The sequence below is a fragment of the Colobus angolensis genome, unplaced genomic scaffold (genome assembly GCF_000951035.1).
Source record: "Colobus angolensis palliatus isolate OR3802 unplaced genomic scaffold, Cang.pa_1.0 Scaffold9, whole genome shotgun sequence".
Classification (NCBI taxonomy): Eukaryota; Metazoa; Chordata; class Mammalia; order Primates; family Cercopithecidae; genus Colobus; species Colobus angolensis.
Window position 1 is genome coordinate 6,336,008 of NW_012122931.1, and position 13,351 is coordinate 6,349,358.

The 13,351-nt window shown below is 50.1% G+C and overlaps 1 protein-coding gene across 1 annotated transcript in view; it reads left to right on the forward strand.

Annotated features, from left to right (window-relative positions):
• ZER1 (zyg-11 related, cell cycle regulator) overlaps positions 1-13,351 on the forward strand; it is a 50,003-nt gene that overhangs the window by 19,335 nt on the left and 17,317 nt on the right. The window contains exons 2-8 of the mRNA XM_011931259.1: positions 3,680-3,931; positions 5,421-5,571; positions 5,780-6,216; positions 6,535-6,711; positions 7,811-7,925; positions 8,070-8,216; positions 8,549-8,722. Coding sequence (XP_011786649.1) covers positions 3,774-3,931; positions 5,421-5,571; positions 5,780-6,216; positions 6,535-6,711; positions 7,811-7,925; positions 8,070-8,216; positions 8,549-8,722 — 1,359 coding nt within the window. The 5' untranslated portion in view covers positions 3,680-3,773. The remainder of the gene's footprint in view (positions 1-3,679; positions 3,932-5,420; positions 5,572-5,779; positions 6,217-6,534; positions 6,712-7,810; positions 7,926-8,069; positions 8,217-8,548; positions 8,723-13,351) is intronic.

Below are 13,351 nucleotides of genomic sequence, written 5' to 3' on the forward strand. Positions count from 1 at the left end.
GGGGTTTCACCGTGTTAGCCAGGATGGTCTCGATCTCCTGACCTCGTGATCCGCCCGTCTCGGCCTCCCAAAGTGCTGGGATCACAAGCTTGAGCCACCACACCCGGCCGAAACCCCATCTCTACCAAAAATATTAAAAAAAAAAAATTAGCTGTGTGCGGTGGCAGGCACCTGTAATCCCTGCTACTCCAGAGGCTGAAGCAGGAGAACAGCTTGAACCCTAGAGGTGGAGGTTGCAGTGAGCTAAAATCATGCCACTGCACCCCAGCCTGGGTGAGAGGGTGAGACTCTGTCTCACAAAACAAACAAACAAAAAACCCAATATTCACTTGAAAAAGTACACACATCATGATACACAGTTCGTTGAAGATTCACACAGTGAACAAGCCTGGATACCCAGTACTCTGATCAAGGAGACTAGAAGCTCCTCAGCACCCAGAAACTCCCTTGCAGTCACCTCCCCAGGTGACCACAGTCCTCACTTCTCCCACCACAGATGAGATTCCCCTGCTTTTGAACTTAGTGGAGTGACACAGTACAGACCCTTTTGTGTTCTGACTCCTCTTATTAAACTCAGTAAGCGTTTGCGGGCACAATGGCTCATGCCTGTAATCCCAGCACTTTGGGAGCCTGGGGTAAGCAGATTGCTTGAGCACAAGAGTTTGAGACGAGCCTGGAAAACATAGCAAGACCTTGTCTCTAAAAAAGAAAAAAAAAATTAGCCGGATGTGGTGGTGCATGCCTGGAGTCTCAGTCTCAGGTACTCAGGAGGCTAAGGTGGGAGGATTGCTTGAGCCTGTGAAATAGAGGGTGCAGTGAGCCGAGATCACACCACTGCACTCTAGCCTAGGTAACAGTGAGATTCTGTCTCAAAAATTAAAAATTGGCCGGGCGCGGTGGCTCAAGCCTGTAATCCCAGCACTTTGGGAGGCCGAGACGGGCGGATCACGAGGTCAGGAGATCGAGACCATCCTGGCTAACACGGTGAAACCCCATCTCTACTAAAAAATACAAAAAACTAGCCGGGCGAGGTGGCGGGCGCCTAGTCCCAGCTACTCGGGAGGCTGAGGCAGGAGAATGGCGTAAACCCGGGAGGCGGAGCTTGCAGTGAGCTGAGATCCGGCCACTGCACTCCAGCCCGGGCGACAGAGCGAGACTCCGCCTCAAAAAAAAACACTAAAAATTGAGGGGGAAAAAAAAATTGTAGGCGTTATCCAAGCTGTTAACAGGAGTTTGTGCCTTCTCATTGCCATGCAGTATTTAGTAGATGAATATACCATAATTTTCCATTCCAATGCTAGTGGGCATTTAGGTTATTTTCTGGTTTTGGCCATTACAAATAGTGCTGCTGAGAACATTCTAGTGTAGATCTTTTGGTGCACATTTACTTATGCATTTCTGTTGGGTATATACCTAGGAGTGGAATTGCTAAATGTTGAACGCATGTATGTTCAGCTTTAGTAAATAGTGAATAGTGTTAAATACTGTTCCCATTATATTCCCAGTTGACACCAATTTGCCCTGCCGCCAGCCCTGTGGGAGATTTCCCACTGTTCCCTATCTTCCCCAATGCCAGGTATTGCCCATGTTGTTGCTGCTGTTGTGTTCAGTTGAGCCAGTGGGCATGTGGGAAATGGCATCTCATTGTGGTTTTACTGTGCATTTCCCTAATAGTAAAGAAGGTGAGTGCGTTTCACATGTTTATTGTCTGTTTCACTATCTTCCTTTATGAAATACCTGTTCAAATCTTTCACTCTTTTTTTTTCTTTTTTCTTTTTTTTTTTTTTGAGACAGGGTCTATCTTTGTCTCCCAGGCTAGAGCGCAGTGGTGCAATCACAGCTCACTGCAGCCTCAACCTCTTGGGCTCAGGTGATCCTCCCACCTCAGCCTCCCAAGTAGCTGGGACTACAGGCATATGCCACCGTGCCCAGCTAATTCTTTTTGTATTTTTTGTAGAGACAGGGTTTCGCCCTGTTGCCCAGGCTGGTCATGAACTCCTGGGCTCAAACGATTTGCCCACCTCGGGCTCCCAAAGCGCTGGGATTACAGGCGTGAGCCACTGCGCCCAGGCTCTTCGTGGTATCTTTTGATGAACAGAGTTTTTAATTTTGAGGTAGTCCAATTTATCAATTTCTTTCTCTTCATGTGAGATCATTGCCTATTCTAAAGTCATAAAGATATATTCTTGTGTTTTCTTCTAGAAACCTTCTTGTTTTACCTTTCACATTTATATCTATCATCTGTCTCAAATTAATTTTTGTATATGCATGAGCAGAAATTTCTTTGCTTCAGTGTAGATAAGTTTATAATTTTCTACCTCCTGGTTAGCACCTCTTGAGTCCTAGTTAAGAAATCTTTAGCTATGCTAAAGTCATGAAGCTAGTAGGAGGCTTCACTTTTTTAATAACAGTTTTACTGAGATATAATTCACATGTCACACAATTCACCCATATAAAGTATATAGTTCCATGATTTTTAGTATATTCACAGAGTGCACCCATGACCACCATCAATTTTAGACCATTTTCATCACCCTAGAAAGAAACTCCATACCCACTGGCAGTTACTCTCCTTTTTCCCAACCACAAACCTACTTCTGTCTCTACAGATTTGCCTATTCTCACTGGACATTTCTATCAAAGGAGTCACACAGTATGTGACTTTTTTTTTTTTTTTAACTGATTTCTTTCACTCAGCATAATGTTTTCAAGGTCCAACATGATAGCATGGATCACTACTTTTTATGACTGAATAATATTGCACTGTATGAATATGTAACATTTTGTCGATCCTTTCATCAGTTGAAGGACATTTGGGTGGTTTCTACTTTTTGACTCTTACAAATAATGTTGCTATGAATGGTCACGTCCGAGTTTCTGTGTGGACATATGTTCTCATTGCTCTTGTGAGGAGCCTTCATTTTTAATCAGACACCATGAGATTCAGTGATATCATGTCTATATGTCTATTAAGCCTTGGCACAGACTAAGTGCTCAATCAACTATAGCTGTATACAGGTTAGGAAGTACTGCACAGCATGGAACACCCCAGTGTAGCTGTTAAGATTGTGGGAAGCATCCGGGTGCGGTGGCTCAAGCCTGTAATCCCAGCACTTTGGGAGGCCGAGACGGGCGGATCACGAGGTCAGGAGTTCGAGACCATCCTGGCTAACACGGTGAAACCTCGTCTCTACTACAAAAATACAAAAAAACTAGCTGGGCGAGGTGGCGGGCGCCTGTAGTCCCAGCTACTCGGGAGGCTGAGGCAGGAGAATGGCATAAACCCGGGAGGTGGAGCTTGCAGTGAGCCGAGATCCGGCCACTGCACTCCAGTCTGGGTGACAGAGCAAGACTCTGAAAAAAAAAAAAAAAAGATTGTGGGAAGCAGAAGAGTGAAAATCCCTATACCCCAACCCAAGCATTGAGTCCCCAGCACACACGTCTGCCCACAGGCAAATAAGTGCTTGGACAAGTCTCCATGTTCTTTGCAGGTCAAATTGTGCATAGATAGTGGCACAGCAGAGGCGGGTGAGAGATGGAGTCAGGAGACCTGGGCCTGGCCCTGCTAAGCTGCTAATTGGAGTGTAGTCTCAGTTTCCCTACTCAGAGTGTGGACATGGGGCCACTGATGGTTCTAGCCCTTGTGTGTGGCTCACTTGGCATCTTGTCCACTCCCCAGGCAGTGGCTCTGCCAATGATCCTGTGAGTGTTCAGGAATCACTGTTGTCCCTGGGGACCCTTGTCCTGGAGTGGCCCACCTGCCTGCCGCCAGCATGGCGTCTGACACTCCTGAGTCACTGATGGCCCTCTGTACTGACTTCTGCTTACGCAACCTGGATGGCACCCTGGGCTACCTGCTGGACAAGGAGACCCTGCGGCTACATCCGGACATCTTCTTGCCCAGCGAGATCTGTGACCGGCTCGTCAATGAGTGAGCAGACCCAGGGGCAGAGGAGGGGCAGGGGTCCTCCCATGAATGTGTATAGAGAGATTGGGACCATGTGTGCACTACATGGGGAGTAGCTATGGAGACGAATGTGTGAAGGTGTGTATGTGCACATGGATGTTCATGGGTGCAAGAGAATAGTGATGTATCCATAACCGTAAAGGTGTATATGTGTGTTTTTTGGTGTGTGTGTGGAGGAGTGTGCATGTGAAGGCATGGGTGTGTGTACACATGTAAGCTTATGCAGCACAGGTTATTTTTGAGGGTAAAACTGCATGTGTGCATTTAGAGATGTGATTGTGTCAAAATCTGCTTATAAATAAAGGAATTAAGTGTTGCCCCACGTGTGTATGTACATTCACATGCCCACACCTGTGCTTGTGAATTCAGTGAACATGGCCATTCATAAGGGTTTAGGTGCCAGTGCCAGAATAACGGATCCATGACCAGGGAGTGAATCATCCAGAGTCACTCATTTGAGACAGGGTCTCAAGGGGAAAATCTGAATGGCCCTCCGAGGACCTCCCTACTCCTAGGGGCTCCTAGAAGCATGCTGTGCCGTCACTGAATGCTGGGAGTTCAATCTAGAGGCCCAGATGGTGGCCAGGCATGGTGGCTCACACCTGTAATTCCAGCATTTTGGGAAGCCAAGACAGGAGGATCACTTGAGACCAGGAATTCAAAATCAGCCTGGGTGACATAGCGAGACCTTGTCTCTAGGGAAAAAAAAAGAAAAAGAAAAAGAAAAAAATAGATTCCCAGAAGGGAAATTGGTAGACAGCTGCATTGGAAACTAGAAGCCTGTGTGGGCCTGAGGACAGAGGTGGACCTGTAATAATGTCCTGAGCATTTACTGTGGGTCAGGCTCTAGGCTGGATACTTTGCAGGCCAGAGTTATATCCACTTTACAGATGAAGAAACTGAGGTCTGGGAAAGTTCATTTACTTGTGTGAAGTTGCCCAGGTAGGAAGCAGCCAAGCCAAGATTTAGATTCTAAAGCGTTTGAATCCAAAGCATTTCCCAGCAGACCAGGATTCTTGCATGAGCTGATGTCTCAACAGGGCTTAATTAAGGGCTTGCCCTGTACCCAGCTGGAAACTCTGAACTACTTGGCTTACTTTGCCTGTTTAAAAGGGTCACAGGAGGGGCTTAAAGAAGGTGATGAGAGTGGTCATGCCAGGGGAGCTGCTGCCCCTGCAGTGTGTGTGAAGGTTGTGTGACAGGCATGTGCATTGGGAGAGATGGCCCCTGCATCACCTAGAAGGTCTCCCAGAGAGCTGCCTTTAGATTCCTGGTTCCTGGGCACCCTTAATCTTACTGGTAGTTTAGTCAGGATCCAACCAGATACTCTTAGGAGAAGGAGGTTGCTACTTGGGGTGATCCAAGAAAGCTTAAGGGGGAGGAGGGCTTGGCTTTGAAGCGAGGATGAGAGTCCCTGTGGCCCTCCCCTGAGCCAGGCTTTCTCCTCTCCCAGGTATGTGGAGCTGGTGAACGCTGCCTGTAACTTCGAGCCACACGAGAGCTTCTTCAGCCTCTTCTCAGACCCCCGCAGCACCCGCCTCACGCGGATCCACCTCCGCGAGGACCTGGTGCAGGACCAGGACCTGGAGGCCATCCGCAAGCAGGTGAGACCTGCCCCGCCACAGCACCGGGAGGGCCCACGCCAAGCAGGGGCCAGGCTGCTCTCCTCCAGCCCAGCCATCCCCAGCCCAGCCAGTGCACACCCTGACTGTGCACATCACCCTTTCCAACCCACCTGTAGCCCAGGACAAGGCCTGGGGCGGGGGGAAGGGGCAGGGGCGGTGATGATGATGCAGCTGTGCCCACTCCCAGGACCTGGTGGAGCTGTACCTGACCAACTGCGAGAAGCTGTCTGCCAAGAGCCTGCAGACACTGAGGAGCTTCAGCCACACCCTGGTGTCCTTGAGCCTCTTCGGCTGTACAAACATTTTCTATGAGGAGGAGAACCCAGGGGGCTGTGAAGATGAGTACCTCGTCAACCCCACCTGCCAGGTGCTGGTTAAGGATTTCACCTTTGAGGGCTTCAGCCGCCTCCGCTTCCTCAACTTAGGCCGCATGATTGATTGGGTCCCTGTGGAGTCCCTGCTGCGGCCGCTCAACTCCCTGGCAGCCTTGGACCTCTCAGGCATTCAGACGAGCGATGCCGCCTTCCTCACGCAGTGGAAAGACAGCCTGGTGTCCCTCGTGCTCTACAACATGGACCTGTCCGACGACCACATCCGGGTCATCGTGCAGCTGCACAAGCTGCGGTGAGCTCCTGGCCCAGAGCTCACCAGGGTGGGGATGGGTGGGCAGGTGGGAAAGAGTAGAGGTGAGTGTTGTCATGCACCCCCTCAGGGTTCAGGAGCCCTTGGTTAGGCAGAGGGTGGGGATGAAGACACAGTCCCATTCCTTAAACCCAGTGTTTCAGCTGGATTGAGGCTGTTCGGGGTTTCTTCCCAGAATGCCCTGGAGAAGTCATGGCAGGCCTGGGCCATCCCCTGCTAGAGATGAAAGGAGCTGGGGTCTGCAAGGCAGCCCCACCCTGTACCCAGCTCCTGACCTGCACCCCCTACCCTAATCTTCAGACACCTGGACATCTCCCGAGACCGCCTCTCCAGCTACTACAAGTTCAAGCTGACTCGGGAGGTGCTGAGCCTCTTTGTGCAGAAGCTGGGGAACCTGATGTCCCTGGACATCTCTGGCCACATGATCCTAGAGAACTGCAGCATCTCCAAGATGGAAGAGGAAGCGGGACAGACCAGGTGGGGCCCCACCCTCCGAGGCTACTGGTAGGCTGTCATTCAATAAGCATTTAGGCTGGTGCAGTGGCTCACACCTGTAATCCCAGCACTTTGGGAAGCCGAGATAGGCGGATCACTTGAAGCCCGGAGTTGGAGACCAGCCTGGCCAACATGGTGGCAGACACCTGTAGTCCCAGCTGCTTGGGAGGCTAAGGTGTGAGAATTGCTTGAGCCCGGGAGACGGAGCCTGCAGTGTGCTGAGATCACGCCACTGCACTCTAGCCTGGGCAACAGAGTGGGACTTTGTCTCAAAAAAAAAAAAAAGTATTTGCCAAGTACCCCTCCACCAAGTGCTGTGCTGTGTGCTAGAGATAAGGAAACAAATCAGGTCCTGCCCTCTCGGAGTCTGTGTGAGCTGGTGGGGACAGTCAAGTCATTACAAGGGCTATGGTAGGGGCAATCCAGGGCCCCAGGGTGGCTTGAAGATCAGGAAGGAAGGAGGAGGAGGGACGCATCCTGGCTATCCTGAAAGCTCATTCTGCCTTTGCCAGAGGAAAGGTGTTCTAGCAGAGGGAACAGCACCTGCAAAGGCCAGTAGGTGAGAGCATGAAGAGCGACAGGGGAACTACCCAACGCTCAGCCTGACCAGAGCACAGTGCCATGGGGGGAAGAGGCGAGGCTGGCAGTGTCTGCCACCTATGGAGTATTGCTGGACATAGGTCAGTTCCTGGGTTGGTTGGTTGAGAAGTTTGACCAAACCCTACCAGCTGTAACTGGCCACCCATAAGCCCTGGCCCCAGCCTACTTTAATGGTGTTCAGTGGAGCTTGTCCCTTTGTGATTGTTGGTGAGACCTAAAAGTGCCATGTCCTTACTAAAATGGCAGGTGGTTTCTAAAGGTGGCTGCATCACCCATCCTGCGTGTTCCCCTACTACGTGACCTTGCCACCCTTCCATCAGGAGGTGGTGCCTATGTCCCCTACCATTAAAAACAAAAGGAACAGGGGATGAGGTTGGAGGGCCTAGAAGAGAAAGCAAGGAAATGCCTCACCACCCCTAGTGGGGAGACCCAGCTTAGGCCTGGGCCACAAGCCACTGACACCGGCACCTTCTTTCCCCAGCGTTGAGCCTTCCAAGAGCAGCATCATACCTTTCCGGGCTCTGAAGAGGCCGCTGCAGTTCCTCGGGCTCTTCGAGAACTCTCTGTGCCGCCTCACGCACATTCCGGCCTACAAAGTGAGCGTGGAAGTGGGATGGGGCTGGGCCAGGGAGCCTTAGGAGAGACAAGGAGCTGGATTCTGGGGCTGGAGACTTGAGTTGGGATCTGGCATCCCAGCCCTTGGCCTCTTCTGGGTTGTTCTGAGCATGTCCCACCCGCAGGTAAGTGGCGATAAAAACGAAGAGCAGGTGCTGAATGCCATCGAGGCCTACACGGAGCACCGGCCTGAGATCACCTCACGGGCCATCAACCTGCTTTTTGACATTGCCCGCATCGAGCGCTGCAACCAGCTGCTGCGGGCCCTGAAGGTCAGCTCCAAGCCTGGGGCCTTGGCCTCTTGTCCCTCCCCACCTGGAGCGTGTCAGGCTTGGCTGAGCCATGTCCCCAGAGCCCCTGTCCCTCTGCACCCTGTCCCCAGGGCCCCAGGACCAGAACCCCAGCCTGGGCCTCACAGCACTTGACTGGCTTCAGCACTGGCCTTGTTCAGTTCCAACCCTGGTGTCTGCTCCCCAGGCCCCACTTCTGCCTTAAGAGAGGAAGACCAGGCTAAACCCTGCCCCAGAGAGCCTGTTCCAGCCCCTTGCAGAGCCCAGGCCTCTCCTTGCACTTGCCAGCCCAGGTCCCCCTTGTCTTCATACAGCTGGTCATCACGGCCCTCAAGTGCCACAAATATGACAGAAACATTCAAGTGACAGGCAGTGCCGCCCTCTTCTACCTAACAAATTCCGAGTACCGCTCAGAGCAGAGTGTGAAGCTGCGCCGGCAGGTCATCCAGGTGGTGCTGAATGGCATGGAATCCTACCAGGAGGTGACGGTGAGCCCCCACCTGCCACGGCCTGCATGCTCTGACCCAGCCACCCCTTTCCTGCTTCCTGCATCCCGCTAGGGCTCCCCCAGCTCTGGGCTGCATCCTTCTCAGCTCCCTTTCCCACGGCAGCACTCCCCGACTCTTGGGACCTGACACTCAGGGTCCGCGGGACCTGGCCCTTCCCACAGTCCATCACCCCTGGCTGCCTTCCATCCTCTTCCTCCCTACCCCATGTGGGGGTGGGGGCCCAGGGACCCTGCCCTTCTCCCTGCCTGAGCTGTTTCCTTAGCCCTTCTGCCCATACACTCTGCTGGGGGATTTCTTACCATAAATAAAAATAATAAAAGCTTTTATTATAGAAAAGTTATAATTACAGATATACAGAAAATAAAAATCACCCGTAAACCCACTACCCAGATTTAGGCACCATTAACATGGGCTGTCGATTGTGGATTTTAGCCTATGCACACGTATTTTGTAAATGGGATACACAAACTGCGTACTGTTTGTATACAGTAGATTTTTACTTCAACTGTGTCACATGAACATGAACATCTCCCTTATCAGCCAACATTTTGTTTTTTTGAGACAGAGTTTCACTCTTGTTGCCCAGGCTGGAGTGCAGTGGTGCGATCTTGGCTCACTGCAACTTCCACCTCCCGGGTCCAAGTGATTCTTCTGCCTCAGCCTCCCAAGTAGCTGGGATTACAGGCATGCACCATCATGCCTGGCTAATTTTGTATTTTTAGTAAAGATGGGATTTCACCATATTGGTCAGGCTGGTCTCAAACTCCTGACCTCAGGTGATCCACCCGCCTCAGCCTCCCAAAGTGCTGGGATTACAGGTGTGAGCCACCGCACCTGACCAGCCAACAAATTTTTTTTCATATGGAGTCTTGCTGTGTTGCCCAAGCTGGAGAGCAGTGGCGGGTTCAAGTGATTCTCCTGCCTTAGCCTCCTAAGTAGCTGAGACTAGAGGGACATGTCACCACACCCAGCTAATTTATGTATTTTTAGTAGGTTTTGCCATGTTGGTCAGGCTGGTATTGAACCTCACCGCACCCAGCCACAATATATATATATTTTAATTAAGAGAGTGTCTCAGGCTGGGCACAGTGGCTCACACCTATAATCCCAGCACTTTGGGAGGCTGAGGCAGGCAGATCCTGAGGTCAGGAGTTCAAGACCAGCCCAGCCAACATGGCGACACCCTGACCCTACTAAAAAATACAAAAATTAGCTGGGTGTGATGGCTCACGCCTGTAATCCCAGCACTTTGGGAGGCCGAGGCGGGCAGATCACCTGAAGTCAGAAGTTCGAGATCAGCCTGGCCAACATGGTGAAACCCCGTCTCTACTAAAAATATACAAATTAGCCAGGCATGGTGGCGGGCGCCTATAGTCCCAGCTACTTGGGAAGCTAAGGCAGAATAATTGCTGGAACCCGGGAGGTGGAGATTTCAGTGAGCCGAGATCGTGCCACTGCACTCCAGTCTGGGTGACAAAGCAAGACCCTGTATCAACACAAAACCAAAAACAAAACAAAAAAAAGATACCTAATGCTTAAAAGATGAAAAAATTCAAGTGATACAAGAATGTGTTAAATAGAGTGAAAGCCACTCACAATCTCACCTCTCCTCCCCTAGATACAGCTGGTGTTAAGGTTCATTTTCATAACTGTTGACACCAGCATATGTTCAGTGTCCTCATTCAGGGAGAGGCCACTGTGTGGAGGACTCTGCTGGAGCTTGGAGGCAGTGGCCAAGGTCAGGGCTCTGCCCAGTGTGTGAAACAGCCCCCAGGGTCGAATAATTTAGGTTGCTGTTTAATCTTTTGTTCTCCCAAGCAATGCTTCGTTAATTATACTTAATTAGTTATCCTTATAATACATATCTAGAAGTAGAGTTGTAGAATTTCAGGGGCAATATGTGAGTGTGTGTATTTTTTCTTTTCTTTCTTTTTTTTTTTTTTTTTGAGACAGAGTATCTCTCTGTTGCCCAGGCTGGAGTGGAGTGGCATGATCTCGGCTCACTGCAACCTCTACCTCCAGGTTCAAGCGATTCTCCTGCCTCAGCGTCCTGAGTAGCTGGGACTATAGGAGCACGCCACCACACCTGGCTAATTTTTGTATTTTTGATAGAGACAAGGTTTCGCCATGTTGGCCAGGCTGGTCTGGAACTCCTCCTAGCCTCAAGTGACATGCCCACCTGCCCCTTATGTACAAAAAAATTTTTTAGGCCGGCGTGGTGGCTCAGCACTTTGGGAGGCCAAGGCAGGTTGATCACCTGAGGTCAGGAGTTCAAGACCAGCCTGGCCAACATAGTGAAACGCGGTCTCTACTTAAAATACAAAAATTAGCTGAGTGTGGTGGTGGGAACCTGTAATCCTAGCTACTCAGGAGGCTGAGGCAGGAGAATCGCTTGAACCCAGGAGGCAGAGGTTGCAGTGAACCAAGATGGTACCATTGCACTCCAGCCTGGGTGACGATAGTGAAACTCTGTCTCAAAAAAAAAAATTTTTTTTCTTTTCATTAGCTGGGTGTAGTGGTATGCGTCTGTAGCCCCAGCTACTCGGAGGCCAAGGTGGGATGATTGCTTGAGCCTGGGAAGTGGAAGCTGCAGTGAACTCTGATTCTACCACTGCACTCTAGCTTGGGTAGCAGAGGAGACCCTGTCTTTAAAAAAAAAAGGAAAAAAAGGAAAAGAAAAGAGAAAAAGAAGACTAGTTGGAGACTCCCAAATGAATTAATAAATCTATCACAGAAATGGAAATCAAAATAAGAGGAAGTCACATTTCATCTCAAGAGCTTGGTGATACCCAATGTCGCATAGGTAGGCAAGAGTACCCTCACACCCTGTCTACTGGGTGCAACCTATGCACCAGTCGTGCAACCTATGTGGAGGGCAACCAGCAGAACCTGCCAAAATTGTAAATGCATCTATCTTTTGACCTAGCCTTTCCGCAATTAGAACTGTTCTTAGAGGAAAAAAATATGCATACATCCTCACTTGTAAAATTTTTTTGAAAAAGGCCAGGCGCAATGGCTTATGCCTGTAATCCTTGCACTTTGGGAGGCTGAGGCAGACGGATCACTTGAGGCAAGGAGTTCTAGACCATCCTGGCCAACATGGCAAAACCCCGTCTCTACCAAAAATATAAAAATTAGCCAGGCGTGGTGGTGGGCGCCTGTAATCCCAGCTACTAGGAAGGCTAAGGTGGGAGAATCGCTTGAATCCAGGTGGAGGTTGCAGTGAACTGAGATCGTGCCAGTGTACTCCAGCCTCGGTGACAGAGTGAGACTCTGTCTCAAAAAATAAATAAATACATAAATAAAATTTAAATTTAAAAAAAGGCCGGGTGTGATGGCACATGCCCAGGAATCCCAGCCACTTTGGAAGCTGAGGTATGAAAATTGCTTGAGCCCGGGAGTTCAAGGCTGCAGTGAGCTATGATGGCACCACTGCACTCCAGTCTGGTAACAGAGAGACCCTGTCTTAAAAACAAATAAATAGGGCCAGGCGAGGTGGCTCACACCTGTAATCCCAGCACTTTGGGAGGCTGAGGCGGGTGGATCACCTGAGGTCAGGAGTTCAAGACCAGCCTGGCCAACGTGGTGAAACCCTGTCTCTACTAAAATACAAAAATTAGCCAGGTATGAGGGCGGGTCCCTATGTAATCCCAGCTACTTGGGGAGGCTGAGACGGGAGAATCGCTTGCACTAGAAGGTGGCTGCAGTGAGCCAGGATCATGCCACTGTACTCCAGCCTGGGCAATACAGTAAATGAGGCTCCATCTCAAAAAAAAAAAAATTTTTTTTTAATTGGCCAGGTGTGGTGATGTACTCCTGTAGTCCCAGCTACTTAGGAGGCTGAAGCAAGAGGGTTGTTTCAGCCCAGGAGTTTGAGGCTGCAGTGAGCTATGGTCGCACCACTGCACTCCAGCCTGAGCAACAGAATGAGACACTGTCTCAAAAAAAAACCCCAAACAAATCAATAAGCAAATAAACCTGCAGACAGTACAAAGAAAACTGAGGATGTAGAGCAACTGAGGAGCTCCTGCCCTGCTGATAGGAGTGTAAACTGCTAAAGCCACTGTGGAAAACAGTCTAGTGTTACCTAATGAGGTTGAAGACATGCACACCTTGTGACCCAGAAGTCACATCAGGCATGTGTGCCCTAAAGAAACCCATGCTTATGGTCACTGGAATGCAAGTATAATACATGGTTCACAGTAGCCAACTCTTAGTCACCCAGACATCCATCAGCTGTAGAATGGATGAATAAATTGGGGTGTCATGATGGAATACTATACTGTAATGAAAAATCAATGCATTTCAGCTACGTATAACAACTGTTAATCTTGCAAACCTATAGAATATCTGTGAAAAGCAGGGGCCAGCCAGGCGTGGCGGCTCATGCCTGTAATCCCAGCACTTTGGGAGGCTGAGGCAGGTGGATCACCTGAGGTCAGGAGTTCCAGACTAGCCTGGCCAACATGACGAAACCCCATCTCTACTAAAAATACAAAAATTAGCTTGGCATGGTGGTGGGAGCCTGTAATCCCAGCTACTTGGGAGGCTGAGGCAGGAGAATCACTTGAACCTGGGAGGCAGAGGTTGCAGTGAGCTGAGATCGCG